This window comes from Pyrenophora tritici-repentis, chromosome 3 (assembly GCF_003171515.1).
Source record: "Pyrenophora tritici-repentis strain M4 chromosome 3, whole genome shotgun sequence".
Taxonomy (NCBI): Eukaryota; Fungi; Ascomycota; class Dothideomycetes; order Pleosporales; family Pleosporaceae; genus Pyrenophora; species Pyrenophora tritici-repentis.
Window position 1 is genome coordinate 3,461,575 of NC_089392.1, and position 18,054 is coordinate 3,479,628.

Genomic DNA, 18,054 nt, shown 5'->3' on the forward strand with positions numbered 1-18,054 from the left:
GGGGATCGCGAGGGCCCCGTGCAGCAAACATGGCCTACTGGCTGCGAATCCGAGGCTGAGCCAAACACATTAGAGCCGCACTAGCTGTCACTACATGTCAAATACCTCTGCTGTGGAATATAGTCACGATGCATGACATAACAGCTGCTTGCTTTTCCCGTCTTTTGGATACTGCTTGTATTAGCGTACCTAAAGCACAACCTTCTAGTCTCCCCTTCTCCTTCTATACACTAGTCTAGTCTAGTCTACACGCCGTCATCTCCGGACCACTAACCCAGGCTACTACGAGAAGGCCTTCCATACGCTCTGCCACACATTGTAAAGCTGCAAATCTTGCTGTTCAATCCTCCTCTCCAATTCCTGATTCACCAACACCATAGTCTCGACAGTGCTGTCTGACCCAGGACCCATCTCCGCCGCAACCCCCAAAACAGTTTCCACCGTTTTCCCCAGGACCAGATGAACCCATGTTGACCCTTGCGCTTCCGTTTCGTTACGTAGAAACTCGAAGGTGTTGTGGCCTAGCCACACATGGAACGCTTTTTCCATGACGGTGAATGTGAACTCCCCCGGGTCAGGTGCCTCCATACTGGCGACAATGTAGAGCGTATGAGGCTGTTTTGGGAAGATATATGCTGCGACTAAGGGTTGTCTTCGAAATTGAATTCGCTGCGATGTGGATGCGGTAGTTCGGAGTAATAGATGCGGTTGAAGTACTCAGGCCAAAAAGGATGAGATAATCCGAAGATGAGCTTTTGGTAAGTGGTAGGGTGGAACCACGAAGCTCCTGATCATTATATACTACATGGGATTTATCGTTTCGTGTTTGCTATCGCGAATGTCTCGGGACATGACAGTGTCTTTCTCATGGCGCAGACGGGGTTCTAGACATGACCAATCGACAAGACAAGAGACATGGAAGAAACAGAAAAGGCCCGGCAAATTAGCTGAGCAGCTGCTATAATTGTACTACGCCAGATATCATTATTCTCAAGTAACTATGAGCCTCGGACAGGGTTATGACATGCTCGGAAACAGCACTTTGTCTATCCATGAAGCAAATCCCTACATCGGAATATCCTTTTTTTTTTCATCGGCGCCCTAATAGAAAACTACCCAAAGTCGTCACCGTTGATACACAGAAGCCGTTACTGAAACAAAGAAAACGCAGTAAACTTCTCACCCTGAACGCCATATGCAAAGAAGCTTGGCCGAGAGGGAAAAGCGCCAAACACCTTGAGGAAACATGTCACAACCAACGTCGTTACGCAGGCGTCACGCGAAGGCCGTGCGACGGTGAAGCGGGAGCGTCTCAGCGGGTCCAGTCGAAATGGACATCGTCGCGCGTCGTCACCGACGCAGCATCTGGATCGTGACAAACGGGAGCCCAAACCTGCGCCTCGAACTGGCCAGTCGCAACATTATTGCCAAAGAACGAGTAGTCTGTGCGTATCAGTAACCGCTTTCGAGTCTGTTCAATCCAATCTCCACTTACAGCAGTAGAGGCGACCTGGGTAGTTAACCGTAGTCGGGCAGTGTCCCAGTGCGCAGCCAATGCGAGTAGTGTTGCGCCACACCATCTGAGTGAAGTGGCCCCATGACGCGTCGTAGTGTGGGTTGTTGTACGGATACTTGGTCTCCTCCTCGTGCCAGCCATGGACAGCAGTGCGGGCGAACTCAACCCAGGCGTCATAGTTCTCAGGTGCGAGGTTGACTGAGGAGAGGTTGCTGCCGGCACGTTTCTACACGCGTTAGTCATGCTACTGGCTGCCATAGTTCTTGCCACTTACATGCTCGGGGTCCGGGGTGCACTCTGCGATATCCGCCTTTGCTGCGTCGGCAAGATCGCTGTCCCAGACGAGCGGCTGAGCACAGTGCAAGGTGCGCCAGTACCAGTGGGCTCGCATCACGGCGCCGATGAAGTTCTGGTCACTCGAATGGGGAGCGTCGTCGGCGACGAGACCGCGAACCTTTGTATCGTGGGCCGGAGCTGCGACTGCAGTAGCAGCCATCAGGGCCACAAGCTGAGAGAACATCTTCATGGTGGGGTTCGGATAATGTTGTAGGTCCTAGGTTATCGTAGAGTAGAAGTTGAGAGGATTGCTACTGAAGCAAGTGTTGTTGATGCAATTTATGATTCACAAGGTTGAGGTAATGAATGACAATGGTAGGGAGCGAAACTGGTTGAAAGAGTGGTGGGGAGAAGAGAAGTGAAGCAGCGTGGGTTTATATGGTCAGGGTCCGTAATGAGCTGGGGTCAACAATGGCGTGGTGTTGATGGGGCGCGCCTGCCTTCACGTCCTAGCCCCGCAAACAAACGAACCAGGTAACTGCATGCAGAAGGAGATGGCAGACTCAAATGAGACAAAATTCACTTATTGGCCGGCCAGCAGGCCTACGTAGCGGCCGTTTGTGCAAGGTCAGCCGGGCCTGGCGGGTGGTGGGACAGTTGATTACGCTTCATCGACGCCCGATGGCCACGCAATAAGCCTTTTCTCTCGTTAGCCAAATTGCCCTCTTGCCACTACCCTATTATGCACTTACTTGACCGTTTCACCGATACTCGCCACGGATATGCAGCGTGCGCACTGTTCACATGCCGCAGCCCCTCTACCGTGACCTCGTGGAGTTCACTGCACTAGCTGCGATACCACGAAGAGCTAAATCAACGCACAAAGAAGACATGTGAAGTTTTAGAAGAGACACAAACATGCGAGACGGCGTACGCGATAGCTCACCACAGCAGGGCCCGACGAGTCTTCACTTTGCGAATCCTTTCTGGTCCCCCCAGCATGGGTTACGAGGCCATGAGAGATAATGGACAATACCGGATTGCAGTCCGTATACAAGACCACCCTTTAGTTCAATCACAAGGACTCGAGCGTGACCATGGTCTATTCTGTCTCAGCCAGCCAGCTCTAGGTGATGTCAAAGGCACTGTTAGGTTTGGGGGAACGTTGCACTTGTATCTGCTCATTCTTTTGACAGGTAGTCTTACCGCACTATACATACGATGTGGTGCTAGTGGCTAACATGTTGTCTTATCCATCCTGTCCTTGCCACTGCCTTGCTCATTTCTCACATTCCGTCGTTATTTCCCGATTGCTGTCAAGAGAGTGTGTGTGTGTGTGTGTGTAAAGGAAAAAGTGGAAAACAAAAGACGTAACGCGGCGTACATGTCTTGTAAGTGAAGGGTCGCGCAACATGAAACTTACAACACCAATATGCAAGCTGCTTGTAGGCTAGAGCCGGACCTTGGACGCGTTGCCCCTGCATCGTATCAAGACACATTACCCCTCCAGAAGGTTACGTACAGATGATACAGCATCAGCATCCCTTCGTGTTGGTGCACCCCAAGCTACGGGTCGAGATCACCCCAAGATTCCCCAAGCGACGCCTGTGTAAGATTGCGACTCGTACAAAGCCACTTACGCCGCCAAGGTCGTCACTCAGCGGTCCGGTCAGGTAGCACTTTGCCGACAACCAGGGATAGGTTTGCCGTAAATACTGTAATGGTACGTGCAAACGGGAAGCTGCAGCCAGGGTCTGTAGAGATTACGTAGACATCACGGCGAGCTCGTATCGAGTCTCCTCATGCCTCCTTAAGACGCTTTGTGGGGCGTCCAACGAGCGAGTCGTCTGGCAATGCACTCCTCTTGGTGCCCGGTAGGCTAGAAGTGCGCATGTCGTTGTCTTCTTGACTGACCCTTCTGACTGGATACTTGATTTTCGAGTCTTCAAAGCAGCTTTCTGCTGGCTTGCCGTAAACGGTAAAGTAGGGATGTAACAGAGCCTTTTCCGCCGTAAGCCGTTTCTGTGGATCGTACTCAAGAAGCTGCTTGAGCAGGGAGAGGCCTTCATCGCCGGGAGTTTCTGGCCCCGGTTGGGTTGGGTATTGGTTGTTGGCGAGGGTCTGCTTATACCATCGTTCCAATCCATCACCGCTTTGGGGGCGCGGGAAACGTGCAGAGTTTCCAGACACGAGAGAGGAGAGCTGAGGGTGCTCGGGCATCGAAGTCAAAAGTGGCCATCTATCTTTACTTGGCATGCCCATGATCTCTACAATCTTTTGCATCTGGTTACGTTGGAAGGGTACCGTCTTTTTGCTGTCCATCTTTGCTTCTTCGCCCTTGAAGATGGGCCGTAACGACAGCAACTCTGCAAAAATGCAGCCGACAGCCCATAGATCTACAGCCGGAGTGTAATGGCGACTGCCAAGGAGAAGCTCAGGTGCTCGGTACCATATTGTCACCACAACCTTATCGCCGGAAAACAGGGACTGAAGCGGTTTGTAGAACAGACGAGCGAGACCAAGATCGCCTATTTTCACCTTTCCAGCACTAGTGACCATGATGTTGGCGGGCTTGAGATCTCGATGCATGACCCAGTTCCTATGTAGGTAAACAAGTCCACGCAAGAGCTGATACAAGATAGATTTGATGGTTCGTGCGGGTATTGCTTGGCGCTGGGGTTGGTTATGGTGGTGGATGATTTGAAGCAAGTCGTGTTCGGCATACTCGAAGACAATGTAGATGCATTTATCTTCCAGGATGATTTCTACTGTGTGCACGACATTTGGATGTGCAAGCTCAGTGCACAGGGCCATTTCCCGTATGGCCGACTGAGAGATGCCAGAGTATTGCAGTTCGCCTTCCTTGTCCGGTTTGAATCTAGCGGTATTAGCATGTAGGCTGACAAGATGCCGGGCTGCCTACTTTTTGATGGCAAATTCGCCCGTGCGGCCGTTTTTGCCTTCAGCCTTGTAAACACGTCCATAGGTACCGCTGCTGATGAAACCGACAATCTTGTAGCGTTCCGTCACTCGCTTCTTATTGTTGTATCCGGTGAACATGGCATCAGCGGGCTCTGACGGGTCTGATGAATAGCACGTTTAGTATTGGAATTTGATGACAGACGTGGTATTGACAATGGTATTGTGCATGAAAGGGAATCCGAGATGGCGTGATGGCTGGCAAGCGCTGATGGGGGGCAAGCAAAAGTCAAGTGGGACAGGCCGTGAGGATGGACCAGGGGGGGCGCCACATGTGCAAAGGAAGCGAAACAAGACCGGTTGAGATGGGGTGGAGGCCGAGAGGAATAAGACACGAGACTGGGCGCGTCCAAACGTAAGTACGTACCGTTGGGGCCAGCCGCAGCGCGATTTGGCGATGCGACTCGGGCGGAGGCAGGTGGGGAATCGGAGGGCTGGCTCATGCTTTGCGAGGCATCGTCCACACTTCTGCCTCTCGTCTACCGTCTAGCGAACGTCTCCACGCCACGCTGGGTTGGGGCGACGCGCTTTCGGGGCTTCTCCGGCTCTGTTACGCAGATGGTGAGCGTGGACAGTTGGAGATGCACAGCATGTGTATTGTAAGAAGCCGATGGCGCGACAGGCTGTGAGAGCTGAGAGAGCTTCGATGCACGTCGTAGATGCTATCAAGAGCACCCCGCAGAGCCTCAGTCTTGGAACTGTTGGACTGGGCATCGTGTTCGTCTGCGCTGCCAGCCGCGACATGCACAAAGGTCGAAACTTGTAATTCGGATGCGACGCCGTCCAACAGTCCACAAAGCGCTTATCGCTGACACGTGAGGGGTGATTAGATCAACAGGAGCGCTGCACAGGGACATGATGGCCATGTCACCTAATGTTTAGCCAAGCACTGGCGCGGGCTGACACGACCCTCCGTCGCAGCAACACCTCGACCTTGGAGCTTCAAGCTTCGAGCTCCATATCCTAACAGCAATAGCAGAGCTTCACCATGGACCCCCGTTCGTGGTTCAGCAGCCTCACGGGCTACTTTGTCTACATCCTCTCCGTCGCCACCCTCGGTCCGTTGCTCTTCGGTTTCCATCTGGTATCTCATCCTCACTCCTCATTCTACCTAGCAGCTATAGCTAACACGCGTAGTCTGAGCTGAATGCACCCGAAGATGTCATCCGCTGCAAGAAAAAGTCCATCAGGATGGCCGTCACCGGCCTGGGCCTCCCACAGTGTATCGAGATGACGCCCACCGAATGGGGCGTCGTAGGGTCGCTCTACACACTCGGAGGTCTCATAGGCGCCCTTTCCGCAGGACCGTTGGCCGGAAGGTACGGAAGGCTCCGGGCTATGCAGATGTCGACTATCTTCTTCGCCGTGGGCCCCATCTTCGAGGCCCTGAGCTTGAATATCAGCGTCATGGCATTTGGGCGCTTGCTCTCGGGAGTGGGCGCTGGAGCTTCAGTCGTCATCGTGCCTCTCTACATTTCGGAAATCGCGCCCCCGGGCGAGAAGGGCTTCTTTGGGGCCTTCACCCAGATCGGATGCAACGTTGGTATCTTGATCACGCAGCTGTTGGGATACTTCTTGAGCCACGACTCGTACTGGAGGCTGATCTTGGCTATTGGGGGTGTCATAGGTGCGGCACAAGGTGTAGGACTATTGCTGTCTGTCGAGAGTCCCAAGTACATTGCGGAACAGGGCAACGTGTCGCTGGCTAAGAAGACACTGCGCAAGATGCGGGGAGAAGATGCGAACATCGAGGAGGAGGTAAATGATTGGGGAGTGTCTGGTTCGACTGATGTCAACGGTAAGTGGCGCAACAAGATGTTCCTGTCCGACCGCATACTAACACCAACACAGAGGAAGAGCAGACATTATTGAGCAACCAGGACGAATCCGTCAATGGGAGGCCCAAACAGTCTGGCAAGGAAGAGACTTTGAGCATCATGCAAGTCTTCCGTCATGCCGACTACCAAAAGGCTGCCATTGCCGTGGTCATGGTCATGTTGGCCCAGCAATTCAGCGGCATCAACAGCATCGTCATGTACGGCGTATCACTCTTGGCCGGCCTGCTCGAGTCCAACTCGGCTCTGCTCAATCTTGCTGTCTCGGCGCTGAACATCATCGTCACGGCTAGCTGCGCGCCTTTGGCCGATAAGCTGGGTCGCAAGGTCTGCCTCCTCAGCTCCCTCGCAATCATGGGCACGAGCTCGCTTCTGCTTGCTATTGGCATCATCAAGGCGATTCCCGTCCTATCAGCAGTCGCAGTTCTGCTCTTTGTGTCGGGCTTCGCCGTTGGCCTGGGACCGGTGCCCTTCATTCTAGCGAGCGAGCTGGTAGGGCCGGACGCCGTTGATGCGACACAGAGTATCGCGCTCGGGGCCAACTGGATCGCTACTTTTATCGTTGCGCAATTCTTTCCCCTTGCGAGCGCGAAGCTGCACGGGAAAGTCTACTTCATCTTTGCTGCACTCTCGGCATTCTTCTTTGCATTCATCTCATGGTATGTGCCCGAGACCAAGGGCAAGAAGAATGCGGATGAAGTCTGGGGTAGGGAGCGTCGCGTTGACTAGATCAAGTGTTGGATGGTCAGATTGGTTGACCGGTCTTTTTTTGGTAGTTGAAAGGCGGAGCTCTTGCCTTTTGAACATGTAAATTGAATCTATATTCTTGGTGGGACGATACATGCTATTTACTAATTTGGTCCGTGGGCTACGCTCGATTATTACTTGGAGCATTACCATGCCGTACACGGAGGCGGCGGACATTTGGGCTTACTAAGACACGAACTGTGTCAGGGAAGGCTGAGCGGTGCTGACGGTATCAGACTTGCCGCGGCTCAGCTGCCGGCGCGGTTCCGAAATAACGACACCCGGACGGCTTCGGATATGTCATAAGTCACTCGACCCCACAGACATCGCCTTACCTCTCCAATTTCTACTTTCCCATGCGCGTGGTATTCTTGATCTTACTAGATTCCTCTTTTACCCTCTCTTCCATAGTTGTCAAAAAGTCATGACAGAATTTCCGCCGCATTTCTCACCCCACCTCTCGAGCGCTGCACGAGATGGCTTCGACTTCCAGACACCGGCGCTCAACATAGAGACGCCTGAACATGAAGTCGACGATGCGCGCAATGGACCACCGCCCTCTATCATATCGCCCGCCTTCACTCCCCCCGCGACACCGGGCATGTCGACGCCGTCGCATCCACGGCCGCCTCGCTCCATACCAGTCGACACCTCATTGCGCTCTGACACGCCGCGACCCGAACTGTTGCCAAAACTGCCTATAGTTGAATGCGAAGTACGCGCGCGTATACCGACGACTACTGGGCACGAGATGTGGCTGCACGTATACAGGAACAATGTGGATACCAAGGAACACCTTGCAATTGTCTTTGGCAGTCACATTCGCTCGCGGTCGCTGGATGCAGAGAGACCAGGCGAGACAGAACTGGATCGCATGACGAGAGGCGCATATGTCGGACGTCTATATCCGGGAAGAACCAGCTCGCGCGTCGAACAACTCAAGCGGGCAGAAGGCGTGCCCGCTAAACGGCAATCTTCGTCCGACCCCGCGCACGTGAAGCAGAGCAATGGGCTGCTGTCGCCTTCCTCTGCATCGTCGTCGGAGAACGGCGATGTACATCCAATTTCACCATCGGACCTTCCCCTCGTCCGAATACACTCCGAGTGCTACACGGGTGAAACCGTCTGGTCGGCGCGCTGCGACTGCGGAGAGCAGCTTGACGAGGCCGCCCGGCTTATGGCCGACCCCGCCCTGTCTCCCTCCGGCGGAGCCATCATCTACCTCCGACAGGAAGGCCGTGGAATCGGGTTAGGCGAAAAACTAAAAGCATACAACCTGCAGGATCTCGGCAACGACACATACGAGGCAAACATCATGTTGAGGCATCCCGCAGATGCCCGCAGCTACGGCTTGGCTACCGCCATGCTCATGGATTTGGCCTTGGACGGCGACCGAGGCATACGGCTCTTGACCAACAACCCTGACAAGGTACATGCCGTCGAAGGCCCAAATAGAGAAGTCGTTGTAAGGGAACGCGTAGCCATGGTTCCAATAGCATGGAAGACTGGCGGCTTGAAAGGCATCAAGAGCGAAGAGGTAGAGAAATATCTAAGCACCAAGGTGGGTCCCTTTGAAAATTACCTCTTCAAACTTGCCACCCTGACTGACATCACCATAGATTGAAAAGTTCAAACACATGTTGGACCAAAAGTAATGCAATTCACGTGCGCGCATTTCACAAATGCCATTTCACCGACTGTCGGGCATATGATCTTCAGTGCGCGCTGACGTGGGGCGGCGGCGCAGTGCACGTTTGAAACCGCACTAAAATAAACACAATCTGTTCCTCGCCGCACCGCCTCTACGACCCACGCCACCGCGTTGGGGACCGCTATCTTTCGCTTATCTTCGATTCGCATTAACTTGTTATATATTGGACTGTTGTAGAGCCCGCGGGCCTGTCCCGAGTGCTCAGTCATGGCGAACGAGCCAGTTGAAAACCCCTTTCTGCGGCCGTCGCTAGATGGGCGCGCAAGCATATCCGCTACTTCCAAACGTAAGATCTTGCTACGATAGTTGGTCGGTGGAGATACTTAGATGTACTAGATAGCTCGAGTAGCATGTTGCCTCTTGTGTATACCCAAGGCTTACTTACACCACAACGCAACGCGTACTCAATTGGCCTCTTAGTGGCCTCTATATACTCAACTTTACTATCTGGCTTGTTCTTCGTCGTTGCCCTGCTCCAACCAAAGTATGGTCACATCGTCTCGGCACGGGGTCGCTTCTCCCCCTCCTCGGCCGCTCTCCTGACTGCTTTCATTGCCAAAACTGTCGAATTGACGTTCGTCATGGTCAGCTTGGCCTTTATTGGACAAGTCTTGTCGAGACGGGCCGTTCAGCAGAAAGGTATCAGTCTGGCTAGTGTATCGATGCGAACATGGATCCTGTGAGTCAGCGAAACCAACGGTCGGCGGTAATCAATACGGCTAACACATGCAAAGTCAGCCTGGCTCGCTTCTCAGTCAATTCAATACCTTTAGGTTTGCTGGTCTTAGCGTCTTGGGGATACTTTCTTTTGTTATAGCTATCTTGTCGTTACTGTACACCACTGCTGCAGGTGCACTTGGTATGCTGACTATATGCCATCTTGGATCAGCTGCAAGTTGCTAACACATGCAGTTCAACCACAACTCCGCCTACCGCCTTGGGAACACACAGTTCTTGCCGGCGAAGTTGCAGGCGATTTCTCCAGCACACTCAAGGCCGACCAAACATGCCTGACCGAATGGCCCGACGTGGGTGACACGCAATGGGGCGGCAGTACATGTCTCGCCGTAAAGTGGTCGTCGCTCTGTGGCCGCAACTTTGTCCGTTACATGTCTGCTTGGGATGATAACGTCGCGCGGCAAGATCCTCCGTCTTGGATGTCTGAAAAGATAACCGAACGTTTGCCAATTGGTGCTGCTCTTGATAATAATATCACTGTCACTACTGCTTGGCTAGACGATCACGATATCGAGGCCGACTCTAAGAAGGCGGGGAGGATAGTCAATAATATCACTATTGCTGTGCCTCATCGGGGTGTTCCATCAGCTGCTCGCAACACTGAGAATGATTTACTCCAGCCAGAGGTAAGTAGTATCGAGGTGTAGAGGTACTTTACTGACAACGGACAGGACCTTCATGATGGCGGTTCTTACTCAATCCACGCACAAGTCGCAAGCTTTGCCCTCAATGTATTATGCGTGAATGCCAACGAGGAAGAGCTTGCTCCCATCATCTACGAAACCTGGCCCAATGGAATCCCCATGGATGATCGATCAAAAGCGGTGAATTGGTGGCCTGTCCTAGGTTTCCCCGAGGGAACCAACACGAACAACAAGACAGTGCTTGACGACATATTCGGTTGGAAAGATGAAGATGTCGATCACTCGCGTGCTCGACCAAGTAAGCACTTCTCATGGTCAACGATAACGTATACTAACATCAACACAGTCTTTCTCAAATATCCAAAAGCAGCAAACACAGTAAGCAGGTCCATCACGATCGAAGCGAGATAGAACTAACAAGGTAGATTGCAAACCACACCCAAGTCCCCTACGCACTCGGCGACAGACCCGAAGTCTACATCCTCGGCAAAGCGCCCGAAAACACCACCTCTGACTACTTCCTCTGCTCCATGAAAGCAGCCATCACCACATCCTGCACAACCCACTACAACGCCTCGTCCAACGGCCAAAGCCTCGAAGCCGTCTGCTCCACCTCCAACAGCACAAACCCACACAATAAAGACGCACCCATCGCACCCATCAGCTCAAACGGCGCCCGCCTCGCCCTCGTCGGCTGGCGCGACCTAGGCTACTACCTCCTCAACTCGCTGAGCCTAAACAACGGCGTCTTCGACGGCGACGCGTCCACCGCACGGATTCTAACGCAGTTGCAACTTACGGAGCCGCGGCTGAATAAGACGTTGCCGAGTCCAGCGGAGGCGCTGTTGAGTATGATGACATGCACTGTGCTAGATTTAACTCGGAATTTTCCATTTCAGCTAGGCTGGACCGACACCAACCCCAACACTAACACCAACAAAAACAAAAACACATTCCAGCATTTCAACGCCTCAGTCCGCGTCGCACAATACATGTCCGGTTCAGACAAACCGTGGCAAAAGGGCCTCCTCGTCGTGCTCTGCCTCACCCTCTTGATCAACCTTTTTATTTTCATTTACCTCTGTTTCTCGCTACGCGTCAGGCTGATTACGGATTTGTGCGAGCCGCTTGTGTTGTTCATTCTGGGGTATCATTCGCCCGCTCAAGAGGGACTCTTTAGGGGTTTGCCGCAGGAGGGGCCGCAGAAGAGCGATTTGAGGGTTGAGTGGATTGTTAGGAGAGAGGGGGGGCAGCTTGTTGTTGTGGGAAGGGGGAGGGTGAGGGGAGTGGGAGGGGGGTGGGGGTGGGGGCGTGGGGGAGTGGTTTAGGTTGAGGAGGAGGGGGGGGGGAGTTGTTGGGGGAGAGGGTGGGTGAGAGGGAGAGGGAGAGGGGCTAGGGGTGTTGTGATGGGTGGTTTTGGAGGTAGATATGGGCATATGTTTTTTAATCGTTGTTTCTTCATGTGTTCATGTTATTTTGTTTGGTGGTATGATGGGGTAGACTGCTTGAGGTAAATACTTCAGTCACTTGTATATTTAGAATACACAGGGGGGGGGGTTAGGCGTATATAGAGTGTTTTGTGGTAAGATTAAATAGAAGGGAGATACTTAATGGGTTGGGTAGATTTTTTGTTTGCTTGTGATGTATCCTCGTGAAGTAGACTTTGTGCTGTGTCGGCAGTGCGAATATTGTGGTCAGTATGGAAGAGATAGCGTATACTATTCCATAATAGAACTTGTAAATCACCATCGCGTTATAGACACTCAGCTCCATGGACGATAAGACGCACTCGCTCCTACTCTACCTGTGAGGCGGTGCAGATGTGTGTTGAGCAGCTGCGCGTGCCTAGCCAGCCTTGTTATGCAGCAATGCGGCGCTGTTGCCTCGTCGTGGTTCTGCCCCGCGTCACTGACGATCCCGTCACTCAACTCTCCAGTCCCTTCCTGTTCTTTTTTCTTCTATCTGTTGTGTAACTCAATTTCGTGCTGTTGTTTGATTAAAATGATCTGTCACGTTTATTTTCCCCTGAATCTACATGGCGACACCGTTCGAGGTAGATGCGGCGAAGATGCGGGGTGGATGCGTTGGCTGCTCAGCCACTCTTGGGGTGCCACAAGTTCATTGGAAGGGTATCTGCAGGTTAATCTAATGTACGATCTCAGCGAGGCTGAGACATGTGGGTGGCTGATATAATATCTACGGCGAGGCGCGTGTTGTAGGATTCAGTATCTTGTTCATCAACCCGAATAATCTTTAACGACAATCCCATTCAATCGACAGTTTAAGATAACATCTTCACTAAAAGATCCTCGCGCCCCAGCAATTTCATACGTCGCTGAATCTTCTATGGCATTCTACACCAAAATCCCAGTTCTCGTGCGCCAAAACACCACAGTCATCGCCAACGTCACCTACAACTACCCCGGGCTAGTATACAATATCAGTGGTCTCTACCGCCCTGGCCACGCCAAATTCCCTACGGCACCACACTGGAACTTCTCAATTTCCGTAGACCAAACGTTCACACTCGTCCCCAACACGCTCTACTTGTGGCCTACGCAAAGGGATTTTGTCAGTGGCTTCTACGGCCCTGGACCATGGGCAGCCTGGACCATCTCGATTGTCACTACATGGATAGCGCTTTTTCGAGACGATTACAGCAACAACATGCATCTTATGGGATGGCTACTGTACACAAACTGGGCTGCGATTGATATGGCCCGACAACTGATCAATTGCCATGGTCTAAACCCCGTCCCGGTGGACCCATATTTCACTGTCGGCGCGTCGTTGTCTATCCTATACATGGGTATGCTACACTGTTTTCTACAGTGTAGGATGTGTCTGCACAAGCAGGCGATCGCCACCATGACAGAGAGGGGGAAAGTCCGGTTACGTCTTTTCATCCTAACTACCGGGTCTATAATGCCAGCAGTGGTCTTGGTGAATGGGCTTGTTATGGTGTATCCACGTCTTCAGATACTATTCTTCCTGTCCCGGTCTCTAGCCGTTTTGCTCGGTATCCGTCTCTTCCTGAGAGGCGATGGGCCCATGATGATCATTGCGTCGGTTTGATCAGGTGCGCGGGATTACTTTTCAAGCGCAGCAGGTTTCGAAAAGTGTCGTCCATGGTTCTTTCGGTACTATCCATGTGGAACACAAGCGATTGGGGAGTGGGATCAAGCATTTAGCTTGTTCTTTGCCCTCTTTTTCTTCGTCTATGAGTTTGCTCATGAGATACCTGGCTTCGCGAGGAATTGCGCAAAGTTCCTCCGCAGATTGGTGTTTCGACGGTTCTTGCGAGGCCGGTTGATCTCTGGGGAGGTCGTTCGTTGGATGCTCAAATGGTACAAGATTAGGAATGGGGCATGCGCATCTCCTTCTGAGACGTCTGCAGATGAGGTAGTTCAGGAGGTAGAGCTCTACGAGCTTGAAGCGCCCCAGCCAGCGCATGTTGCACGCCGTGCTTTGCCGGAAGATGATACATCCGTATGAGGCATGTAGTCTGTTTCAGACTTTTTTTCTTTCCAAATCACATTGAATGATGTAGGATTCCTTATCTATATATCTTAGCACCTTTTATACTTTACTGATACCCTCTGTACCATAGAATGTTTTCTGATCTCATCCCGACAAATTCCCTTGGTACCCCCCGCATCAGTAGAAATCTATGAATGAGATTATCTTTACGGTCTCCTCCAGGAAGAAATCGATTCTTCGTCCATTGTAATACATTGACCAGACAGGAAAGCTTAGAGAACGCTTTAGAGCTCTCCTCAAGTATAGGTAATTTGACAGTTCTTTAGTTTAGTACGCCAAGTATAGGTATAATGATAGAAATACAGCGATTAAAATAGTTCAGCCCTCCCTGCTCAGATTGCCATCTCTCCCGCCTCCACTGCCACGTCTTCGTCCGCAGCGCCCTCTTACACTTCATCTTCTCCGCTGGTTGTCAACTACAGCCAGGAAGCGAGGCGATACACGTGATCGACAAGACATCTACACATAAAGTGGTGTGGTCTCCTAATAGATGTCCCAAGTCCCTGATCTTCCAAAGATCCTAGAAGAGTTATTTCCATCGCCATCTACGTGCTCAAGATGAGACTGGATGGCTGCGGGTGTCTTGTAAATGGGACGGAAGAATGGTGCATGGCGAATAACTCACCAAGGCTCAGAGTACGCTCTCGCCTCTTCCTTCGAATTCAGCTGCGCGTTTAAAGTGCTAATCGTATGCCTTGGGGTTTTTATCATCTTGATGACGGGTGTTGTGGGTTGGAAATGCTATTTCGTGTGAGGGGTCGCCATGGTAGGAATGTACGTATTGAACACGGTGTTAGGAAGACAGAAGTTTGAATGTTGCATGCGGTGATGATTATAATCTGCGTAGTCTAGGCTGTCTCACTAAGACCATGAGCGCTCACCCTTTGATGTACCTGGACTCTATTAGGTATTCGGATATATCCTTTTTGCGGTGCTTAGTGCGTGAATGCGCATTGATGGGAGTCGTCTCGCTACCCTACTGCGTTACAGCAGCGTAATGGCTCTACTGAGGTTTCTTTCTCCTGGTAAATTTTCATCATAATGGCGAGTTTGCATAGAGATGTTGTCGGTAAAGAACAAAAAAAAGGAAATTGTTAAGGTTTCTTGACTAAATGCGGACCGAGAGAAGAAAGCAGGCGATGTATAGAAAGATATAAACTTCAAGAAGTATAGAAGGCAACGGCAGTAGCATAACTATAATATAGCCTCAGATTGTACTACAGCTAGGTGCATACGAGGACTCTGTATGTTCCCGGGGACATGTCTGCTTAAACGACTAGTACGCTGTTTGTTAAAGCTTGATGCATTCATCGATAGTACAATGCTAGAATTCACCCCAGTTCCTATTTAAATCTCTACTATACAAACCCTGTGACAGGTGTAGACGCGGCCTAGAGTTGACGTTGACGCAAGGTGTGGCTTTCTCCGAGGATGCTTGAAAACGGCGTAAGTTACGTAAGCGAGCAAAGAGACAGGGGACAAGCGAAGCGCGATACCAGCCATCGATCTACGCATCAGCACTTGGACGGTTGAACGGCACTTGAACCTTTTGGCACTACAAGCTTCCAGGATTCCAGGATATGCTACCCCGACATGAAACGGCGAGGTTGGTGGCTTCGGGGTGATCCGAGAATTCTCGCGAATATGCGAAGTTTACCCCACCAATTTGGAACCAGCGGGCTAGGCCTTACAGTGCGTGCTTCGCGATAGTAGAATTCTGCTCGGATACTTTTACAAGAAACACAGCCTCTGCTACTGGAAAACGCGGGTGTGTCTCGCACCCGCGAACGATATCGTGATAGGCGTCGGGCGGTGGCGTCAACTGGAGGCGCACCAAACGATATCCAGCTTAGCCAGCCGTAGATTCAGGGTTTTCACGCTTTCCCACCACCCCACAAGCTGCCGAGAGCTACCAAGCTCCGCTTAGCGACAGCTTGCGTAGTCTTAGTTTGGGCGACCGACACCCTTCTCCCAATCACTCGAGCGCTACTTTTCTGCGGAGTGCCCGTGTTACGGGGCGGAGATCCACAATCTCTCAGTTTCTCGCGCGGGCCTGGGCTTTTTCCCTCGCCCTCATGCCTGTACAAACAGATGCAACTACGTTTTCGTTATCTCCGGGTTCCGACTTACTAGGGTACGACTAAGCGACTAATGGCGCGTAGTTATAGAAAACCTTTACCCGCGCGCGCTGTTGGTGGAGGTTTGTGAGGTCTTTCATTGCTTTCTTTCCAGATAGTCCTCGCTGTTTGTCGTCGTGATTGACTTGCCATGGCTTCGAATGAGCCTGGCCTTGCGCCTCTGAGTGCGCCTGCTTTTGACCCTACTAAAGGTGCTGTCGATGTGCCCGTTGATGATACACCTGTCGCACCCGATCAATTCGATGAGCGATTCGAGACGTCGAGGTGGGAGCTTTGGGCGTATTACTGGTATGCGATAATCTTGTTGTTTATGATCCATTGATCGTACCCGAGGTTAACACAACATCTCTAGCTACTATGTCGGCGACAACGGCCTCACGCTTTTCAATTTCGGACCCACAGCTTTCCAAAACCTCATGTACTTGGCCGCAGGCGATTCCGAGATCCTTCATTTCATGGGCCGAGACCGAACAATCAATTCCATTGTTCTTCTCTGCAACGGCATCAGCTTTGCCATTCAAATCGTCGTCTTCCTCATCCTAGGTTCTTTCGCGGATTTCGGGACATGGCGACCAAATATCTTGATAGTGCTGTCAATGATCGCCTACGGAATCGGGTTTGGCTGGTTGGGCGTGCATACCCCAGATAACTGGCACGCGGGTGTTGGACTGTACATCGTCGGGCTCATCGCATACCAAACCACCATCACCTTCTGGACCGCCGCTTTCCCCGGCCTAGCGCGCAACACGCGAGAACTACGACTCAAAGCCGAAGAATTCGCCCAGGGAACCATTACACGCGAAGAGTACGATTTCGCAGACATGATGAAGCGAAACGAGATTTCCAACACGGCCTTCTACGTGCAATCCGTGTTTGAGATACTCATCCTAGCCGTCATCGTAGGCATCATGTTTGCGCTCAAAGTAAACGACAGCGCCGCGAACAACGAATGGGGTCTTTCGGTACTCATCGCCTTCGCAACAGGCGTGTGGATCCTGTGTGCGCTTCCCTGGTTTATCCTAGAGAAGCGACGCCCTGGTCAAGACCCCGGAAGGACAAACATCGTCATGGCCGGCATCAAACAACTCGGCTACGCCATAACGCAAATCTGGCAATTGCGACAGAGTCTCGCCTACCTGGTTGGCTACTTCCTCCTCGGCGACAGCCTCAACACCACCGTGACCGTCATCGGGACCCTGCAAAACGAAATCGTCGCTTACAACAGCCTGCAACTAACCTACCTCCTCATCGTCGGCATCGCCGCTCAAGCCGTCGGGATAGCAGCTTTCTGGCGCATACAGAAACACTACGGTCTCTCCACGAAAACAATGTTCATGGTCGTCGCCGTGTGCATCGTGCTGCTAGACGGCTGGGGCATGATCGGCATCTTCACGCAGAAATTCGGCTTCCACAACAAGTGGGAGGTATGGGTGTACCAAGTCTTCTACGGACTCGTCGTGTGTCCGTGGTACAGTTACTCGCAAACCATGATTTCAGAAGTAACGCCCCGCGGCAAAGAGTTTCTCTTCTTCGCACTGTTTAGTATTGTGGGTAAGACGAGTGCGTTTATTGGGCCGATTGTGAGTTCGGCCATCATCGACGATACGGGGAATAATAGTAGTCCGTTTTATTTCTTGTTTGCGCTGAGTGCCGCGAGCTGTGCGTTCCTGTACTTTTTTGTTGATGTCGGGAGGAGTCGGGTTGAGCAGGAGGAGTTTTTGGACAAGGAGAGGAAGATCAAGGCTGTGGAGGTGGATGATGAGGGGACGCATAGGCTTACGTGAGGAGGATGCTTCTTGGAGTGATGGTAGCATTGAATTCTTAGATGGCAGCGATGACTGTAGATGTTGATTGACTTTGACAAATGTCTGATTCACCACCGCCTGCAAATAGCCTGGAAATAAGTGATACTTGATTGCAAGCAAGTGCA

The 18,054-nt window shown here is 51.9% G+C and overlaps 7 protein-coding genes across 7 annotated transcripts; 4 read left to right on the forward strand and 3 right to left on the reverse strand.

The window, feature by feature from the left end:
* Positions 1–282: 282 nt before the first annotated feature.
* On the reverse strand, positions 283–588 carry PtrM4_086980 (uncharacterized protein; the record flags this gene model as incomplete). Its single annotated transcript, XM_066106741.1, has 1 exon — positions 283–588. The coding sequence occupies one exon, from the start codon at positions 586–588 to the stop codon at positions 283–285; it is 306 nt and encodes a 101-aa protein (XP_065963679.1).
* Positions 589–1,312: 724 nt separating this feature from the next.
* PtrM4_086990 (CAP domain containing protein) lies at positions 1,313–2,042 on the reverse strand (the record flags this gene model as incomplete). Its single annotated transcript, XM_001940039.1, has 3 exons — positions 1,313–1,443; positions 1,496–1,742; positions 1,791–2,042. 3 exons carry the CDS (start codon positions 2,040–2,042, stop codon positions 1,313–1,315), a joined length of 630 nt encoding a protein of 209 aa, XP_001940074.1.
* Positions 2,043–3,592: 1,550 nt separating this feature from the next.
* On the reverse strand, positions 3,593–5,214 carry PtrM4_087000 (SPS1, Serine-threonine protein kinase; the record flags this gene model as incomplete). Its single annotated transcript, XM_001940038.2, has 3 exons — positions 3,593–4,670; positions 4,716–4,875; positions 5,139–5,214. The coding sequence occupies 3 exons, from the start codon at positions 5,212–5,214 to the stop codon at positions 3,593–3,595; spliced, it is 1,314 nt and encodes a 437-aa protein (XP_001940073.2).
* A 545-nt stretch (positions 5,215–5,759) lies between these two features.
* Positions 5,760–7,335, forward strand: PtrM4_087010 (AraJ, Arabinose efflux permease; the record flags this gene model as incomplete). Its single annotated transcript, XM_001940037.2, has 3 exons — positions 5,760–5,855; positions 5,909–6,569; positions 6,623–7,335. The coding sequence occupies 3 exons, from the start codon at positions 5,760–5,762 to the stop codon at positions 7,333–7,335; spliced, it is 1,470 nt and encodes a 489-aa protein (XP_001940072.1).
* A 442-nt stretch (positions 7,336–7,777) lies between these two features.
* Positions 7,778–9,008, forward strand: PtrM4_087020 (RibA, GTP cyclohydrolase II; the record flags this gene model as incomplete). The annotated part of the gene is made up of 2 exons (XM_001940036.2): positions 7,778–8,914; positions 8,973–9,008. The coding sequence occupies 2 exons, from the start codon at positions 7,778–7,780 to the stop codon at positions 9,006–9,008; spliced, it is 1,173 nt and encodes a 390-aa protein (XP_001940071.1).
* A 637-nt stretch (positions 9,009–9,645) lies between these two features.
* On the forward strand, positions 9,646–13,941 carry PtrM4_087030 (Pneumo-att-G multi-domain protein; the record flags this gene model as incomplete). The annotated part of the gene is made up of 8 exons (XM_066106742.1): positions 9,646–9,743; positions 9,799–9,923; positions 9,977–10,428; positions 10,474–10,744; positions 10,793–10,824; positions 10,872–11,295; positions 12,752–13,255; positions 13,844–13,941. 8 exons carry the CDS (start codon positions 9,646–9,648, stop codon positions 13,939–13,941), a joined length of 2,004 nt encoding a protein of 667 aa, XP_065963680.1.
* Positions 13,942–16,254: 2,313 nt separating this feature from the next.
* Positions 16,255–17,908, forward strand: PtrM4_087040 (ATG22 multi-domain protein; the record flags this gene model as incomplete). The annotated part of the gene is made up of 2 exons (XM_001940034.2): positions 16,255–16,412; positions 16,477–17,908. 2 exons carry the CDS (start codon positions 16,255–16,257, stop codon positions 17,906–17,908), a joined length of 1,590 nt encoding a protein of 529 aa, XP_001940069.1.
* Between the last annotated feature and the right edge of the window lie 146 nt (positions 17,909–18,054).